Source organism: Hypomesus nipponensis, chromosome 7 (genome assembly GCF_054491055.1).
Source record: "Hypomesus nipponensis isolate SF chromosome 7, ASM5449105v1, whole genome shotgun sequence".
Classification (NCBI taxonomy): Eukaryota; Metazoa; Chordata; class Actinopteri; order Osmeriformes; family Osmeridae; genus Hypomesus; species Hypomesus nipponensis.
The window spans coordinates 7,740,810-7,760,507 of NC_140367.1; the positions used below are offsets into that span (position 1 = coordinate 7,740,810).

Sequence of the window (19,698 nt, forward strand, 5' to 3'; positions counted from 1 at the left end):
CATGGTATGCACATCTGCAATTGTGCAACACACTGACACTGACTGTACAATAGTGATTATAATTGCATCAAGAAATTCATATTAAATGGTATTTCATGAAATAAAAAAGGTTGTTGGGGGATTCTAGTTTAAATCGAAACCTGAGTTGTAACCAGGTTAGGTTAGATTGATAGCTCAGTGTTACAAACGTTATAAATATTATGTAATTATCCCTTTTGGGACATTTGCATAATCGGCAAACAACTGTCACTGAATATATTCTGTAGCTTTTTTGCTTTGAAACCTTCATATTATTCTGGGGGCAGTGAATAGCTGATTATGACCTAGCAACAAGTAGACATAATGTATTTTACAGTGAAACTTTAATTACAATGTTTTTTACATTGTTATTTAGATTTTATATGCCGTCTCAGGTCGCATAGACAGTAACAACCGAAACCTATACGATGACATTAGGTAGAGCACAATTAAAATTTAATCACTAACTGAAACCAAGTCTGGTCGGTAGTCAGTGCTTCAATTCAGTAAATTTCTAAATCCAGTGTTGTTGATGCTGCACAAGCCTCCGTTACTATTGGACAGTAGTGGGTTGGACGCGAAGGGCTAAGCATCTTTTGTTAATGCGCAAGAGGCGTGAAAGCAGACACACCAGTCATTGCGCAGAGGATATGGATGTGGACGCGTCGCGCGCTCTAGTATCTGGTGCGGACAGGCTGCACTCAGCGGCGCTCAAGGTGGCCAAATGAATCACCGCCCTCCCGGCTCGTCCAACGTGCAATGGCTTAACCGGAGAGACATGAGTGTCCGGACAGAGGACAGTATTAGCTTGTGCCAAAGGGCCCTCCAAATTGTAACGGACCTGTGTCTCGCCGGGCATGTAGATCGGGAGAAATGTTCGGATATATTTCCCCTTGAAAGCAGCATACCAGGTAAAGGAAACGCAGGTAAATAGGAAATTATTTACGTTTTCTATTACTCTTTCCCAAGATTGCTTTCCCCCTTTGTTACGGTTTGGTTTATTTGGTCTTAAGTGGCTGCTAAGGCGTTTTTTTGAGGCGCAACTGTTGGCGTAGTGGTAACTTCAGCTGACTTTCTGAAGCAACTTTTGTCTTTGCTGTAGGTCGATCTCAATCTGTCAGTATTGGGTGGGCCTGGGGGAAATGAATGGACAATGAGAAGGTGAAGGATTTAGGTGCTTTTATGTTAAATTAAGCTACAATACGATTGGGAAATATTTTGGAGTGGAATTTCCTCGCAATATAATGCGGAGTGAATTTCCTTAGGCTGTGTCCGCAAGCCACGCTGAAGACTCAACAGGTAAAACATAAAAGTAGTCAATCGTGAGCGGAGTCGGATGTTTTGTGTGGTTTTAAGACAATATGCTCAATCATAAGCTACATTTATTTCGATACTCTGATCTACGCCAGCAGAACATGATGTCTGCGGTTAGTCGTGTATTGTCTGCGGCCAATAGGCCTACCTGTCAAAGTAGCCTATTGAGTCGTCGCACTTAAAAAGTAGGCTACAATTAAGAATTCCTAAAGGTTTAATGTTTGGATGTAAATAATATACGGTGCAATATAATCTGAGTAACTTTAATTGTATAATGGATAAGAGAAAGCTAAAATAATTATAGAAAAGCATTGCTATATAGAAACCTTGTTTTGCGCCGTCTGTTTATAAAGGTAATGTGGGTTACATTATGAAACCATGTAGAAAGCGATTGTCCATGAATCCAGACAAAATTGGTTCAATTTAATGTTTTCCCATTGTGATGAAGATCTATGTGCTTAAATAAGATGTGACTTTCTAACATCCCGTTAATTTAACAGAAGTGCATTTGCCTTCTCACAGCTTGCTTTCTCTCGTTTTCTCTCTTTCTTGCATGTTTGTCTGTCTCTCTGTCCATTGCTTTCTTATCTATCTTATCTTCCTCTGTCTTGCACAATCTCTTGCTCTTTCTCTCTCCCCTGTCTCTTTCTATCCCTGTCTCTGTCTCTCCCCCACTCTCTTTCGCTGTCTTTCTCTCTCCCTGTCCCTTTCCTCATGTCTCTCTTTCTTTCTCCCGGTCTATCTCCACCTATCTCTCTCTCTCTTTCTCCCTCTCTCCCTGGTTGTTTGTAGACATCTCTGTCAGTCTCCTTGCTGTGGTCGTGGGTTTCTGTGGCCTCGCCCTGTTGGTAGTCTCTCTCTTTGTCTTTTGGAAGCTGTGCTGGCCTATCTGGAGGAGCAAGGCCCTCTCATCCCACGCCGACAACAATGGTCTCCGGGTGGGACTCCCCGAAGCACCTCCACCCATCCTGCCGCCGGTCCTCGAGCCCAAGGTCGCGATGGAGGAGGAGAAGAAGAAGAAGGTGCCGGAGGTCAAGCTAAACGGGCGGAGCTCGGTCAAGCTCCTGGAGGCGGCCATGAAGATCAGCCAGACGTCTCCAGACATCCCCGCCGAGGTGCAGACAGCGATCAGAGAGAGGCTCAGCCAACAGGCCAAGATCCAGAGGCAGACCACTGAACCCACCTCCTCCTCCAGGTACACTGCCTCAGGACAGGGCCCTGATCCCCATTGAGCCATCATCCTAAGTGCTCTCGTCCCCACTCCTCTCATCCTCAATGCCTTAATCCCCCAACTCCCATCTCTTTGGCTCTCATCCCCACTACTCTCATCTCCAGTGCCCTCTGCAGTGTCCCAATCTCTAAGGCTCTCTGTTCAATCATCTGGGTCTATTTATCCATGAGTGGTAAGGAAGAGGCTGAGAGAATGTGTAAACATGCTCTAAACTGTAAGGGCATGCTTTTAGCAAGTTTCAACATCTAGGGAGGATGTTGAGGCGTATGTAAGTCCATCTATTTATACTTAACAAGCTATTTTCAAGCATGACAAAAGGGAGAAAATATGCTACATTTCCCATGCACAAACAGCACACCAAAAACCATGAGCATGGCATGACAGTCACATGACAGTTCATGACATGACAACCGTTAAGTGACATGATAGTTCATGACCAATCACAACTAGTGACCTTAAAACACTGTGACTGGTGGCATCATGGATGACCTCGGAGGGTCGCCTACCCCCACAGGCTTCTCAAGCAGCGTAACACAACGCCCCCTCGCTCTAGTTCAAGCCCTGTAATCACCCATGGCCACATCCTGCATGGGGCGTGCACGTGAGTCACGCTGCCATGGCAACGGCGGTAAACGATCCCTGCAATTAAACAATCAGCGCGCTTTCTCTATGTTTTTGGGGACATTGTTTTAACGAGCACATCTGTAATTTGCCATGCTGTAAGGGGATAGGAGGAACTGTCGTGCTGCAGGGCACAATTCCTACTGAGACCAGCTAAGCAGCTGCAACTGGTCTCTCAGGGGAAGCCATTGTTGAGACGTGCTTGCAAATGTTTGTCATTAGGAAGGTTAATGTAATTTCTTGAATCTAGGCTCTCTTAAATCACACACTGATGAGGCGGGCACCGAAATGACTAATTTTATGTTGCCACTTCTCCCCATCTCCTAATCATTTAGTATTTTTCTTCTCCCTACTACTTACAGACTTTTTCTTTTAACGTTGATTGATTTTTCATGCAATTCTTTCCATGCTGTGTTTATCTAAAAGTTTAATTTGCTGATTGCTCATGAATCTGAGGACATGTACAAAGTGAACAACTTAGCTTTGTCCCATGTACTGTGTATTTACATAAACATTGCAACAAATGTTATGCAGAAGATCCCTTCATACAGAAATAAGGGATCCTTTTATAAAATATTTTAAACATGAATAAAAAAATCTAATATCACTAGCTGTAGTGAATTGGAATCGTTCAATTTGATGTTTCTTTTCCTAAGCTCTTGTTTCATGCAGCCAAGGTTTGGACATTTGCAACGGGTTACACTGTAGGTTCTTGTGATCTTCTTGTGGCATAGGAAAAATGAGTGCCAGTTGCTAGGTGACACCAGAGGTAAAAAAAGATGAATGGTTTGAACAACCGGTGTAACTTATTAGTGAATGGAATCATGCTCAAGATGTTCTAGACATCTTCTGATAAAGATCTGAAATACAAAACTCATGCAGTTGAAGTGCTCTTCTTCACAGTTAAGTCCATGATATCAAGTTATCTTGATAATCTTGGTGGAAACCACAAGTGAATCTAGATTTGAATGAAATGAATGAAACATAGTTAATTAGCACAAAGTAAAGGCATTAAATGACAGGCTACATGAGACACAAATGATTTTGGCCACATTTAATACCAACCTTTTTTCATTCAGACACAATTCATTCCGCCGCCACCTGCCTCGCCAGATGAATGTTACAAGTGTAGACTTCAGTATGGACACCCTGCCCATACGCCAATCCTCTACGGTAAGCATCGGACGAATCAAGCCAGAGCTCTACAAACAGAAGTCTGTCGACTCGGAGGACGGGGCCAAAGAACCGGTGGAGACGTGTGGAAAGCTGAGCTTCTCGCTACGATACGACTACGAGGAGCAGGCGCTGGTGGTGACGATCCTGAAGGCCCTGGAGCTGCCCGCCAAGGACTTCACAGGAACCTCCGATCCTTACGTCAAAATCTACCTGCTGCCAGAGAGGAAGAAGAAGTTCCAGACTCGAGTCCACCGCAAGACCCTCAACCCCACGTTCGACGAAGCCTTCTGCTTCCCCGTGGAGTACGACCAGCTGTGTAACCGCAAGCTGCACTTCAGCGTCTACGACTTTGACCGCTTCACCAGCCATGACATGATCGGAGAGGTGGTGGTGGACAACCTTTTTGAGCTGTCCGATCTGTCCAGAGAGGCAGTGGTTTGGAAGGACATTCACGTCGCCACTACGGTGAGTGTGACCTCATATAACATCCCTTTCAGAACATTTTGACCCAAGGGAGAATAATGTGGGGTCAGGGCTGGGTTGCGAAGAGTTCTCGAGAGTTAGCAATGATCAGTGAAGAATTACCCTAAAGTAGATTGCTTCAATAAATAAACAGGTTCAAGTACATGCTTAATTCTTGTGGTGAAAAATCTAAATATGAATATTATATGTGTTGTGTGTTCGTGCGTAACATGTAACTCAGCCCATTTGTCACCTACTCATTAATTTATCAACATCTTCTGTTTTAGGATGTGGCCTTATAAGCCATCTAACCTGCCCTGGAATTGATGAATGGTTGCCACTTTTTCTCCTTGCTCTGAGTTTGATTATTGCTCCTTTGAGTCACCTTCATCACAGAAAGGGTGTGCTTGTTGTTTGCTTGTTTGATTGTACCTGCAATCTATTTTTATCACTAGTTAATCTGGACATACTTGGATACCTGGAACAGACTTTCATGGAAATTATAGACATACAGAGTTATAGCCATAACCTCATGTTGCACTGAGTAACAAATGGTGCCATATTTATCTTTCTACAGTTTGATTAAAAACGTTTCCTCCGGCTCAAAACATTTCCTGGACAACATCAGTCTAAGTGTTTAGGAACCGGGCAGTGTGGACTGAGTATGATAAGCCTTAGTTTAGGAAGTGCTGGTCATGAACCTAGGAGATAAGGGTTACAGTACATGCGTAGCTCATTAATGCCTTAAACAAGCCATATTTTTACATTTACATTCATTCATTTAGCAGACACTTTTATCCAAAGTAACTTCCAAGAGAGAGCTTTACAAACATGATAGGTCACTGGGAAGGGGAAGGTAAGAACCGTAAGAGCATGCAGTTCAACAAGTTACATTTAAACAACATGAACCTCAAAAGTGAAAGAGTGTACCTATAGAAAAGCAAGCAACAATAATATATTTCACAGCGAGGACTAGAATTTAAATCAGTTACAACTAACCAACAAGAGCAAGAGTCATCATGTTCCTGGAGGAAAATAACATCAGGTCCAGCAAATCTTTCCTAAGTACCGTTTTATTCCCGGAACAAGTGCGTCTTGAGCCTTTTCTTGAAGGTGGGGAGACAGTCAGTGTCTCTGATGGAGGTGGGGAGTAGATTCCACCATTGAGGGGCCAGACAGGAGAAGAGCTTGGGTTGGGAGCTCGGGCTCTTGAGAGGTGGGACCACCAGACGGTTGTCAGAAGAAGACTGTAGGTGAGGGGTGGGGGTGCAAGGCTGGATTTGATATAGATTTGATATTCCTCCATTTTAATTGCCAATATTTTAATTAATGGCATAATAAAGCACACCCCGTGACTCACTCTCAACCAATCAGAATGCTTGATTTCAACCACCCGTATTATAATTAAGCAATTTATTGGTTAGCAAGCTATACTAGCAACATTCGGTTAATTTTTGAGCAATAATATTGCACTGTCCTGTGCTATCAGTGCTAACTGGCTGGTCTAGCTACTGAAACGTTGGACGGAAGCTCAGGTCTATAGTTGCTAACTACACTACACTTATTTAATTTGAGCTTCGTAGCCACGCAATTACACGCTGCGCGTCGGGCCTAACAACACCCTTGAACACATACTTTATTGGCGATAAAGTACTGCCTCTCGTACCTTATTGCTTAAATAAAGTATACCATTTGAAGTACAGCTTATTTTAACGTGGAGGCAGGGGATACATCTCTCGTTCCAGGAATATTTCTGTAGAGTAACCCTGTTTTGTTTACAGACATAAATGCTGAAAGTCTCTTTGTGTATTGTACTCTTTGTGTTGATAGGTTTCTGCCCTCCACTGTTCTGTCTCCTTCTGTTCTTCTATTATTTGTGTATTGCTTTGTTTAGCTCCATTATCAACCCTCTGTGACTGTTGATCCTGTTCATGCAATCTTTTGGCAGTTACATTACCTGAATTACCATCCGTCTGAGGTGGAATGAGGTTATGGCTTTTTGGAGGCATTATAACAATGGTGGCCTACCATCAATTTCATTTGACAGTTTTTTTTTTACAACAAATAATCTTTTTTTCAAATTCACAGTAATTACTCAATTTCAAAGTGTCCTTTTCAAATGAGGTATTTATGCATTCATAATTGATGTTGTTGTTGTCACACTGAGTAGACTATTACTGAGTTGTCGGCATCACAAAGTTCAAGGAGTTGAACTGTTATTTCCCAAAAATGCTAGTGTAGTTTTGTGTTATCAAGTGTTGTATTTTTTTCTTCAGTGATATGACTGGTTGTAAAGTACCACCCAGTCAACTGGAAAAAGATAACTACTGTAATTCAAGGCTCCTGTACTTTAAACCAGGCTATTTCCAGTTCCATGTTGACAACATAATCACCAAATCAGAATAATTCACCAAAATATTACATTAACGATCCTCACCTTGCACGACTGGTGGTTTGTGGCAAGAATTTGGGACAGGAGTGGAGATGGGGTGACTCGGAGTGTTCAAATGCCGATTTATTGTAGAAGTGGAATTTCCAGAGCAATTTCCAGAACATCCACTGCCTGATAATACCTGATTCCTTCATGATAAGTACCTTTGGCATAACGTTTTTACATTGATTATTAAAAATTGATGATTCACTAACAAATCTCATAACATTCTCTAAAATGAAACATATTCATGGTGGACGAACTGTACTTACACAGAATATAATTCTGAACCTATACTCACAGCATGGCCAATAAAACAGTATCTCTGATGTATTACAATTATGTATTACAATGATGTCTTTTTTAATCTGCCATAACTTGTATGTCCACAGGATTGTACTCTCAGAGGTACCATACTCACATGCTCTAAAATTATCATTTCTATGGAGAGTAGAAGTTACTTTATGTTGTTCAATATGCAATTAGCAATATTAAATGAGTTTAACAGCATACGCAGACACTAATGGGGCCTCCTACGTGTTTTGTAAAACTCATTTGTATATTCCACCTTGAGTGAGGTCCCAATTACACAAATGCACGTTTATGCACTTCAATCAATCTTAAATATGTTCTTTTGTTTGTCTCCAGGAGAGCGTAGACCTTGGAGAAATCATGTACTCGCTCTGCTACCTTCCGACGGCAGGCAGGATGACATTGACCGTTATCAAATGCAGGAACCTCAAAGCCATGGACATCACAGGCTCTTCAGGTAAGGCTGCAGCAGCACAGATGACCAGGACAGCTACAACAACACAGTATCCTATGATGGAGTAATGACTGCAATGACTCAACTGCAATGTTGAGATGATGTTATTGTTGCTCTGTCTCGTTAAATACAGACTGCTCCTTTGTATTAACCTAACTTCTAGTCCGTGATAATCTGCTGCAATCAAGTCATGCATTTGAACATCGCTTTGATGAAAACACTTGATAAATGTAGAAATGTAAACGTACAAAGATAAGAAAAAACAGGGAAACACATTTCCATGACATGTCTTTAATGTATGTGGGTGAGTTAATCGTAAGTGAAATGTGAAATCAAATTAAAATTAAACGCCATTGCATCTTCCTAAAAAGTGAAGGTATTGTGTCTCTAGACCCCTACGTGAAGGTTTCTCTGATCTGTGACGGACGCAGGCTGAAGAAGAGGAAAACCACCACAAAGAAGAGCACGCTCAACCCAGTTTACAACGAAGCCATTATCTTTGACATTCCTCCGGAGAACGTAGAACAAGTCAGCTTGTCTATCATGGTGATGGACTATGACCGGTGAGTTGAACATTTCCCTATGAAGAAAACGTAACTGTTCTGCATACTGAACATAATGATGCTTTAGATTACAGTGTAAGAGGGATCGTACCATTTAAGTGTAATCATAGCCAACTGCTACTGCAGTCAATGAGTTGAGAAGTGGAATGAAAAATTAAGTGAAGTTGAACTGGAGTAAACTTCTCAAACTAAACTTTCCACTTTAAGTTCTCATATACAATCTAATCATGACCACTAAGTGGATGTCTCCCAGATGCCCCATAATTTACTGATATTGGCAATTACACGTTTGAAACATTTAATCAGACTTAAATGTACTGTGGTTGTTAGGTTCTATAAGCTTTGTTGTGTGCTGACAAAGACATCTTGAGTGAATCCATTGTCTTGATTCAAAGCTTTTTTGATTAGCTATCTGCTTATATACACAACTTTATTTGTACATGTTTGTTTACCTGTTTTTGTGTGGATTTATATGCAGTGTTTTGAAGACAAAATTGCACATATTACACAGTGTGCTTGATTGCTTTTGAATTTCAACAGAGACAAAGAAGCAGAAAAACTGAATAATTAAACATTGTAGAAAATCTGATCAAATGTGACTGTAACATTAGGCTGCTTTAACCCAATGACTCAATATGAGGCATGTATGTGTGTGTGTCATATCTACAGGGTAGGACACAACGAGGTGATTGGTGTTTGTCGCACAGGCCCAGAGACTGAGGGTCTTGGACGTGACCACTGGAATGAGATGTTAGCTTATCCTCGCAAGCCCATCACACATTGGCATGCCCTGGGAGAGGTAGAAGCCTGTTCTTTTTTCCTGAAAGTAAGAGTAGGTACAACAAATAAATTGCAGGGTTTTTCAGAGCTCCCACTCTGCTTAGCTGCATCACATGGCTATCTAAGCATACAGAAACATGTCTTGCAGCCAATCACAGAGCTTTGGAAAATACCCTGTCAATTAATACAAATACACAGCTTGATGAGAATACAAGGATGTTGTCTGTGCCAGAATAGAGAGGGAAATCTGACCCTGACTATAATTATCATACATGGGCAAAGTCCAAATGATCAATTGGATACATGGTGTCCTGGTAATGATCCCTGGTTAGTTTGATCAGGGAAATTGATTGAATTAGGTCCCATTACTGGGTTATCTGTCTATCAATCTCTTATTATCTATGGTTGCAGTGTGGGACTCTCAAACATGTGCAAACAAGTGAGAATTCTAATTAAAGTCTGGCAGTAGCTCTGAGAGCATAGTCTCTGGCAAAGACGTCACAAGACGATATCCTTGATAGAAACATTATGACATTAAGAACTCTTATCATGGTTGGACACAGGTTCCGTCAATAGTGATTGTGCATGCACTATCAAGTAGCTTTGCAATTTCATTTGTAAAACAAAATGATGACCAATTAGTTGCAGATAGAGGACTTGTCTCTCAATCCTGAAGACTTACAGATATTAAACAGTTTCACATTTTCTCCACAGTGGCCTGGAAGAGCAACAAGCTTCGAGAGCCAGGGCTCCTGTCCGTCACCCAAACCTCCTCTGACGCCCTGAAGAAGACAGGTTGAACCAAATATGACATTACCTAGGATAACGTTATTTATTCAGGTGTTATGAGACATTACTCAATTAAATAAAACATTGCACAATATGCAATTCCTCCATTAAGAGGTTATGGTTTGGGTGAGTGTAGTTCATTAATGCAGTGCCAACAAAACATTTTTGCTATTATCTTCATTAGAAGTTGGTAGCTAGTTTTTGTTCCAAGTATGGTTAATTGGTAATGGTACTGTTTAATTTACATTACAGAAGAGCTGCCTAGGCATTTGATCTTTATCACATGCAGTTGGTGGATTAACAAAGTTGCAAGGTTTACATAGAAAATTGTTAAAGAAAATACATTCCAGGACTTAACTTTCATCAATATCTCTCCTGCAGTCTAAATTAAGTAAATTGTCATTTAATAATATTGCACAGGAACTTCCTTAAATGGCAAACGTGCTACTGTATATATATGAGCATATTTTAAAGTTCTTTAGTTGCCATTTTCACATTGGATGGTGCAATACTAAAGGGCTCAGCTCGATGTCATGATCTCAACATTGCCTAAATAGACTGTGAATAATAAGTCCCCAATATAAACACAGGTGGTCTCAACGTATAGGGCTGGGTGGACATCCTTCAGAGTATACACATTATTTTGCCACCTGGCAACTGACAGTCTATGCTTATTTTAACAAAGTACCGTATCAGGCATACATTATTTGGCTGAACTATTTCAAAAACCTGTTGATTTTCAAAATTGCAGTGAAGTAAGTAGCTGAACAGTAGCCAGTATGTAGCAGGCTGTTTTTACATAGCGGAATGTACAATGCGTAGTCTGCAAGGCACAATAACTAAATTAATAAATATTCCCTTTTCAGATTAAAAAAAAACAATTTAATTAATAGGGTTATGAACAATCTATTATTATTAATCAAAATTAATTAATTAATTTTGGAAGGCATGAATAATGAGATACATTTAATTTGACATTTTCTTCTAGTTGGCTGGCTGTATAGAAAGTTTAAGTATGTAAAGATGCTAAATGAACATAAAACAACCAAGCTTCTTTCATGTTAAATTGTTGTACATCAACTAGTTAGACTTTCTTTCTTTAAAAAAATATACTGGTTGTGTTATACAGTATTTTGTGCTTCATTGAAAGCCATACGATACAAAGTAAAGAACCTTTCTGTCTTAAAGTATATTTCTGATTTACACATAAGTAATAATACAAAACAAACATAGCACATACTTAAAGGCTATGAACTGTTAACTTTACTTTGCACATAATAATAATTAGCTATTGCCCCTAACTATCCCCAGGATTAAAACTCATGGTTTTTTGTACTTTGTAGCATGCATGTCAATGTATTATATCAATATTGTTGAACAAGTCAAACTTAAGTGAAATTAAATTAATATATGATATAGTATTTTATACATGCCAATACACTATGTTTACATTTGTACATACACCTCTTAATGCAAGTGTTTGTATATATTTAAAAGAAAACACATAAGAGCGTTTGTTGTTGTATACTTCTTGCGATCAAAAAGTAAATGTGTATTTCTATGGAGTGTTTGGTGATAATTTGTACAGCTCAAGCTTGTGCTTTTCATTGTATTTATACTCAGTTAGTATCAATGGTGGAAAACTAATCTAAGTATATAAGTGAACTAAATTTTCTCTGGATGATCCCTATATAAGAATTTAGTGTGTATCTGCTGAAATTATGTGAAAATACCCACTGAGAAAGAACAGAAACTGTAACCACATGTTATGAAGTGTACAGTTTGTGATAACTTTTGTAACAATTTGCAGTAAATATTTGAAATATGATTTTACTGTGTGTTTCCTATGTATTTTAACAAAATAAAACATTAAACATGTAAAGCTTCAAGTCCACTTGTGATAAGTGATTTGAAGTTTCTGGGTGAAATGAAATAGCTGTGAAATGGCAAGATGATCTTCTTACTGTCTACAGTTTAATATTCCTTTGTGATAAGAGTTACCTAATGGACCTCTGAGTGGTATGTAATTATTCATCCTTGTCAAGTTGTTGAATTTTGGGGTAAATAAAAGTGGCCTATATTCATTAAAAGTAGTGGTGCACATATAAATGGTAGAGTGGTTGCAACCTAGTTCTTTAGAGCTGTTGTATGCAAGAGAAAATTGTGATTTTATGGGTAAGTGAAAATTGTGAATCATCCCATGCCGACTACCTTATATTCTCATACATTAATACATGTTTTAATGTACTATACATTCTCACACATATTTGATGTTTGCTCCAAAAGCAAAATGGATTTGATTGTTGTTCGTGTACCATTGATCAAAACCCTGATTTCACATTATATTCCACATGTTAATATGTACCTGTGGTATAATTTTAATCTTTCTCTACTGCTATGCCATACAGTACATTTGTGTACTTGAACATTTTATCATCAATTAAATATAAAGCAATTGACAGAGTTTTCATTCAAGGGAATTTTAAAAATGTAATTTTGTTCATGTATTTCCTACATATGTTGATTTTAAGATGTTAGGGTCTTTGTTCAAATTAAGTGGCATGGCAGCTATGACAGTAAACAATCTGGATAACATTGAGAAGAAATTCATTTCTGTCAAAACAATCATCTTACAATGTTTTTTGCAATTGAACACTTTTCAGTCACCTAATGAATATTCATCTTACCCCAAGCACAGGTACCACAGGACTTTGTCTCCACTCAATAAGGCCATGTACTGTGAGAAGCACACTACTCTCCCTCGATGCAACACCTACCAAACAGGTTACGTCTCATAACTGATTAGCTACAGAACTTCAGTCCCTGAGTGGAAGGTGATATTGATGCGAGGCACCTTCGGGGGCCTTCCGTTGCCCGTCCGCCCCTTGGCAACGGCCAGTGGGGCGTGTCACCATCATTGTGTTGGCCTGTCACTTTAATTGCCGAGCCGCCACTCACACAGAGTGCCTAGCTTCCACTTATTCTCCCGTCGCTCCGCTCATCTACTGGTGTCTGACACACGCTCCATTAAAACTGTTTCTCTGCGCGCTGAAAGGCCAAGAAGAAAAAATGCTTTTCTCCTCCCCTGGACAGGAAAGCATTATATGTTGTCCCCCATTTGGAGAACATAATTGTTGATAATTACAGAGCCTAGAACCAGCTTCAAAGGTTCTTGCTGTGTGTGCAACTACGCAAGAGAAAAAAGACTAATTCAAAGGCAGAGAAAACTTTAGGATTCCATTGTTCAACTAATTTAGATCTGCTTTTAATAGCAACTTGTTTGTTTAAAACTCTTAAATCAATAGAAATTGGTCGTACTGGAGATAGTGTAGCCCACAGTGTAGCCCACTGGTTTGAAATCTTGATGTTGTATGTAACAGATTTGGTAACGATGTGCTATTTCCATCCAGGTACATCAAAACAGAGCATGTGCTAACAACATCAAAGGACAAATGAGGACAAACTGTCTCTGGAACACATTCTGACCTCTCAAAGTATAGAGCTACTTCCTTCTTCTTTGTCATCTGTTTCTTTTTGATGGTCATAATCTAAAAAGGAACATTTTGATCTTTACATAATATCCGAACATGCCTTTGATCCCATTTAATGGATAGACATCGCTGTTTCAGTCGTTTCCTTGGTAATGAAAGCCACCAGCTCCCTTTTTTGGTAAACCCCTATTTAGCATTTTGATGTATCTTTGGTCAGAGTTTGCTAATAGCTCCACATGTTGATGCATGTAATTAAAGCTTTGTAATTTCCTGGGTGTTTGTGTCTGGTATACAGCAGGCATGCTTTTTATGGAAGACTTGGGGACTATTGCACTATCTTTGCAACCGTCATCAACAATGCACTTGAAACACAGGAATACATTTAAAGAAAATGTTTTCAGCAAATTGATGATTTTTAATAAGATTTATCCATCTCATTGTTTATTCTGGGTAGGTATTATTCATACTAATTGATTCTAAAGTAGTATGAATAATGTACACATGAATGTACATTTCAACAAAAATAAAGATTGTAGGCATTGTTTCTACTGTGGGCAATGCTTTTACTGTAGGCAATGCTTGGGAGTGACATGGCAGTTATAATGTTACCTTAATTTGTTTGTAAAGTGTAAACCTTCAGATTGTTTCTATACTTTCACAGATTTATCAGAAGCAAGACCAGGAATGATGAGTTTAGACATGCGTATAACCACTAAGGGTTTAGCAAAAAAAAAGGGGGGTTGGAGTTCAGTTACTCTTGAAGTATAATAACAGTTTGACGGACAAAGAAACTGTCAGGTGTAGAGATCATGTTATGCAAGTGCAAAAATAAACACTACAAAACAGTTACAATGACACGTGTGGGCAAGAAACAGTGTTATAAGACTGGTGGAGAGACACAGCCTTAATCTTAGTCGAGTGTGGATTTATCGAGGGATACAATGGGTTAACTGGTTCACAACACTGAAGTGGAACGTGGTCAATTATAAGGACCATTACATGTGGAAGGATGGACAGGCTGTTATGTCATATCACATCCCATTAAACCCAAATAGATGGTTTTATAACAGGTACTTGAGGTTGCATAAAGAATATCTTGTGCCACAACACATTTTCACACTATTTGCTTTTAAATTACAACTGCAGTTCAATGCTTGATCATAAAAGGAACAAATGGAAGTTATTGTTCAGCAGGACCGTGCAGAGATCTTTTTTCTTCAATGGCAAATACACGAAAGAATTGTGTAAGTTATCTTCCAATTATCATCATAGTTTGCAACCTACAATAAAGACCTATTTGATTGCAGTGATGCATTGGCATGTATTTGATGTGTGATATATCTGGCTTGCTCTTAGACAGGGCCCGCTTTGTAGCAAAGGAGTCAGATCACAAAGAGCTCAACAAATAGATTTACCATTAACATTGCTCTCAAACCCCTGGGTGGAGAGGCGGGGTTTAACAAATGGAAAATGGTGGGAGTCAAGACAAGATGTTTGGGAGTCAAACATAACCTGTTATTTTATTTTTACTCAAGGACTTTAAGTAAAAGTACTTAAAAGGACTTTGTGTATTTTATCTTGTACAAAGTAATTCACAAACACTACATTGATTAAGGAATGTTATTTTTACTTTACTGCCTGAAAAAGGCAGTGCTGGTTCGACTGCTTTCATCTGAAGAACGCTCCGATGTCTCACCTCGTTAGACAGTACATCTAACTTGCTAGAGGATTCCAGAAAAAACACCAAGGGCTTAGGAAGCTGCCTGCTTCAGTAATGAATGTTGAATCTGTTTTCATTCACCAGTCAGCCTAGTCACAGAGAGGAAAGAGAAGGGTTACACAAAATAAAAAGAAACTAGCTCTGCCAACGGAAACATATTGATATAAGGGGCCCAAAATAGATGTTTTACCCCATGGGTAAGAGCACTGGAATCGTCTTTCATTACTTTTCTTTCTGGATTTATTCGCTTTGACATGTGCATGGAGCTCATGAATAACCAGGACATGTTAATTCATGTTTACTTTGGTGAGGGGGGGATGTTAAAATGTGTCTGTTACATGATCTCAACAGGGGGTCTGGGAGAAGACACCCACAAAATAAAGACTATTACATGGTTGATTATGCTCTGAAAATGGTTATCATGACCTACATCAGGGCAGGATTACATTGTGCTCTCTGATGTATGCTGTGTGACATCCCTGTAGTTGAGTCAATTTGGAGTCCCCAGTATGGTTATCAATCGTAGAATTGGACCCACAAAGCTACAGGAGGACCTACTTTATAAGGAACAATGAATACATACATGAAAGAATTGTGTAAGTTATCTTCCAATTACCATCAGTTTGAAACCTCCAATAAAGACCTATTTGATTGCAGTGATGCATTGGCATGTATTGTATGTGTGATATATCTGGCTTGCTCTTAGACAGGGCCCCCTTTGTAGCAAAGGTGTCGATCACAAAGAGCTCAACAAATAGATTTACCATTAACATTGCAAACCCCTGGGTGGAGAGGTGGGGTTTAACGAATGAGAAATGGTGGGAGTTAAGACCAGATGTTTGGGAGTCAAACATAACCTGTTATTACCTGTCAAAGCTACAGGGGGACCTACTTTATAAGGAACAATGAATACAGACTGCAGTTAAGGTAAAAAAACATCTTAAACACCTGAAATTCCTGTGTACATCCATTCATCCCTGTCTTCTATATGTGGATTTCCGTCTGACTGTGAAGATTTAACAGCCTTGGTGTCGGAGGGGGGAGGGCTACAGAAACATCATCCACAGGAGGATCCCTGCTGCTCAATGTGCCTCTTAATTCTCTGACACTATAGACGCTGGTGTCAAGCCTGTCTGAGCATGTATCAGAGAATGTCATTATCCTCCCACGGCTGAAATTGGACACACAGACCTCCGTTGCCGTGCTCCAACAGGTGTGTTCGGTGACAATGGCGTCCCCCTCACCCTCAGCTGCTGTCCCCCTGGAGGGCGGTGGCACCGGGAGGAGGCCAGACGGCTCACGCCGGGGTCTGACCGCGGCTGTTGCTGTGGTAATCCACTCGATGCAGTGCAGAGGTGTGGAAGTCGACGTGAATCATTCGATTCAGAGGGAGGCCACGCGGGAGGATGTGAGCCTGAATGTGAATGCAACCGTTCATCACCCGCATCGATCGTCACAGAGTTCCCTCCCACCCAGCAGCAGCACATCCACACAGGTCCTCAGTCATGTCCTACGTGGTCACAAACAGGTGGATGGTGCCAGGGACGTGAGTCACCTGTAAGCATCCTTGCATGCTGAGGAAACACAAGCAGGTGTTTAAAGATTGCCAAAGGCCTTGTCCAACCTTTTCCTCTGCAATGAGTTCTGAGGAACATGGTTGTAAACTAATCTTCTCGTTATGGTATTTCAAGTATTACGATGCATACGACACACATTGGGCACATACATACAAACTTTCCCTCTCTCGCTCAATGTGGGGAACATAACCAGTCCAGCATCCAACATTTACAACTCCTAAGCTTACATCTTTTATTTTCAGTTTCAATTGTTTTCCATTGACTTCAACACTTCAACCAATGAGGTTCATTAACAAGACAGCCAGGCCAGATCACTGTGTTCACTTTTCCATGTCATGCTGACATCTACACAGGCTAGAGTCCATTTGAGGAGAATGGTAATGTAGTCTAGTTCTGTTTCTGTGAATGAAAGACCAGACTCCCACACTAAAGGGATGAGTCACTGCACGCTTCAACCCCTTGTCCTGCAGTATGTCAGTGGGCATGGGCACACACCCCAGCCTACTGTTAGATAATAGAAACCGTTTATATTTAGTGTGCTTCACATGCCTCTGCATGGACACACACACACTCATGACTCACAAACAAATGCACACACGACTTCCACCCATAATGTGAAGATCAACAAACAAGAAAATATGACACAATAACCATCACACCATATGCTCCACATGCAACCCCTGCTCCGTCGTAACACTCTTGAAATAAACTGAGCCTTAATGGTATACATAGTGGAGTTTCATCGGTCTTTATAAGGCCAGAGGGATCAGGACCTGGATGCTGAGAGCCAACTGAGGAGGCGTAGAGATTAATGTTCTGTCAGAGGAACTAAATCTCTTGAATATCCCTGGATGGCTCCAGGTCCCTCCTCAATTTGGAGGGAGAAGGAGATAAGCCCTAATGGCTCAGTCTCCAGGGCAGGCTCATTTATCCAGTGGATGGAGGCAGCCAGAGAGTCTCTCTAATTTCTCCCATGACTTATATCTGTGTGTAAGTGTGTGTGTCTGTTTCTCATTGCAAGATACAGGGAACAGGGGCATCGTTAGACCCTTTTTACTGGGGAACGTGACCCAGTATAAATCAGCTGTGCCCCAGTAAAATTAAAAGTTTGAGTTATAACAATTTACTTTATTAGCCAGTGCATTCATTTAGATTGATAATCTCGGAAAAAATAAACGCAGTATCCCAATCACCACTTGTAAAATCATAGCAGTTTTAATGAAAACACAAACCGATGTCCGCAGAATTCCATGTCAGGTCGCTCACAGAAGTCCAGGTGTCGGACTGGGCACACAAGTCAGAATTGAGGTAGGCAAAGCCTACCGATCATCTTATTTTGACTAAATCATAAAAACAATATTACATGCAGCTCAAAAAACAGTATTTGGGCTCAAATGAATGCAAAACAAATGTGTGCGCTTGCATTAACTATTGATGTGAAGCCAAAGCCAAAGCTGATATCAAACTTGCATCCCTGAACTGTTGTATCGTGGGTTAAGCAAGGGGAGTTTCTATAGCCTAGTAGTGCATTGTGCGCCGCAAGCTTGGAAGAAAAAAAGGGATAACAACAACGCCCTTGATGTGGATGCATCCACCAATGAGATTATGATGTATATTGTTATGCATAGTTTAACCAAGACATCTTTGTTTCACCTTACCTAGCACTGCCAGAAATATGCATTAACGGTAATGAGCAAGCATTTCATTGACCCAGCAGTTTCTGGGTCAATGAAAAGATCAAAGAGTAGTAAGAATTATGATTTAATGATAAAGCAAATGTTGAAGTGTACAATAATGCTGTGGTCTGCTAAGTGTCTTGCTGTCTAATCAATGTGGTGAGGTGTTAATGTAGCTGTCCATGTTTAGTTTGAATTATATCTAAAGAAATCCATTCATGGTTGCTGTGTCCTGTTGTCTGCACAACAAATAACAAATCGATTATCCTCAAAAATAACCGTCAATAAAAAAGATTTAAGATACAAATCGAGTATGTGAGAAGCACATAATTTCACACCACTGAGTCTGCATGTCAAGTCTTTGTTGCCAGGTGCCTAATAAAACAGAAGAATATCGGCCTGTGTCATAATCCCGCTGTCATAACTGGATGCTGGTCCTATGGGTCTTTTTAAATGTACAGACAAAAGGAACACCTCCAACTGTAGTACAGCTGCAGCCACTGAAAACTCATAGTAGCGACCCCTTCATTTGAATCAGGTGTGTTGGAGCAGGGAAGCTTCTAGGGCAGTGGGCCCTGAGGACTAGTGTTGATGACCACTGATCTAACCAATAAAACTAATCTTCCAATTACAGATACTGTTAACTATTCATTGGAAACTGAGCCAACAGGCATTCTTTGGACCCTCAATGACCCTCGTGGAAGATGCAACAGAGCGGTGGAGCTCAATGGCATATGGGCCACCCACAGCACAGGCATCTCTTATATTCCACTCTGTGCCACAAAACCTTGCACACAAAAATCTAGCTATGTGCGTGGCTTATGGATCTCTATAAACTGTGATCTGACTGCTGTGAATAAGTACTTAGATTAGGGACTTAACTTTTTGTTGGTTTTGCTTCTAACGGAAAAAAAGGTTGCTTTTGTCACTATCTAGAGAATGTCTGTCCACAACACTCTTCATCCCTGCACCCCCCCCCCCCTTCCCCCAATTGCATCTAACAATTGATAACTACTGTACATCCATAGACACAAATGCACTCCACTTACTCTGCAGTCCAAATATATTTGCACAAAGACATAG

At 40.3% G+C, this 19,698-nt stretch overlaps 1 protein-coding gene across 2 annotated transcripts; it reads left to right on the forward strand.

Moving 5' to 3' along the window:
• The first annotated feature begins 742 nt into the window (after nt 1–742).
• syt10 (synaptotagmin X) lies at nt 743–10,981 on the forward strand. Of its 2 annotated transcripts, none has more exons than XM_084701518.1 (7): nt 743–944; nt 2,125–2,527; nt 4,264–4,825; nt 7,902–8,022; nt 8,411–8,582; nt 9,252–9,408; nt 10,077–10,981. In XM_084701518.1, the coding sequence occupies exons 1-7, from the start codon at nt 743–745 to the stop codon at nt 10,146–10,148; spliced, it is 1,689 nt and encodes a 562-aa protein (XP_084557644.1). In that variant the 3' UTR covers nt 10,149–10,981. The 2 variants fall into 2 exon arrangements, with proteins under 2 accessions (XP_084557644.1, XP_084557645.1); XM_084701519.1 differs by having other exon boundaries at nt 9,252–9,381.
• The last annotated feature ends 8,717 nt before the right edge of the window (nt 10,982–19,698 follow it).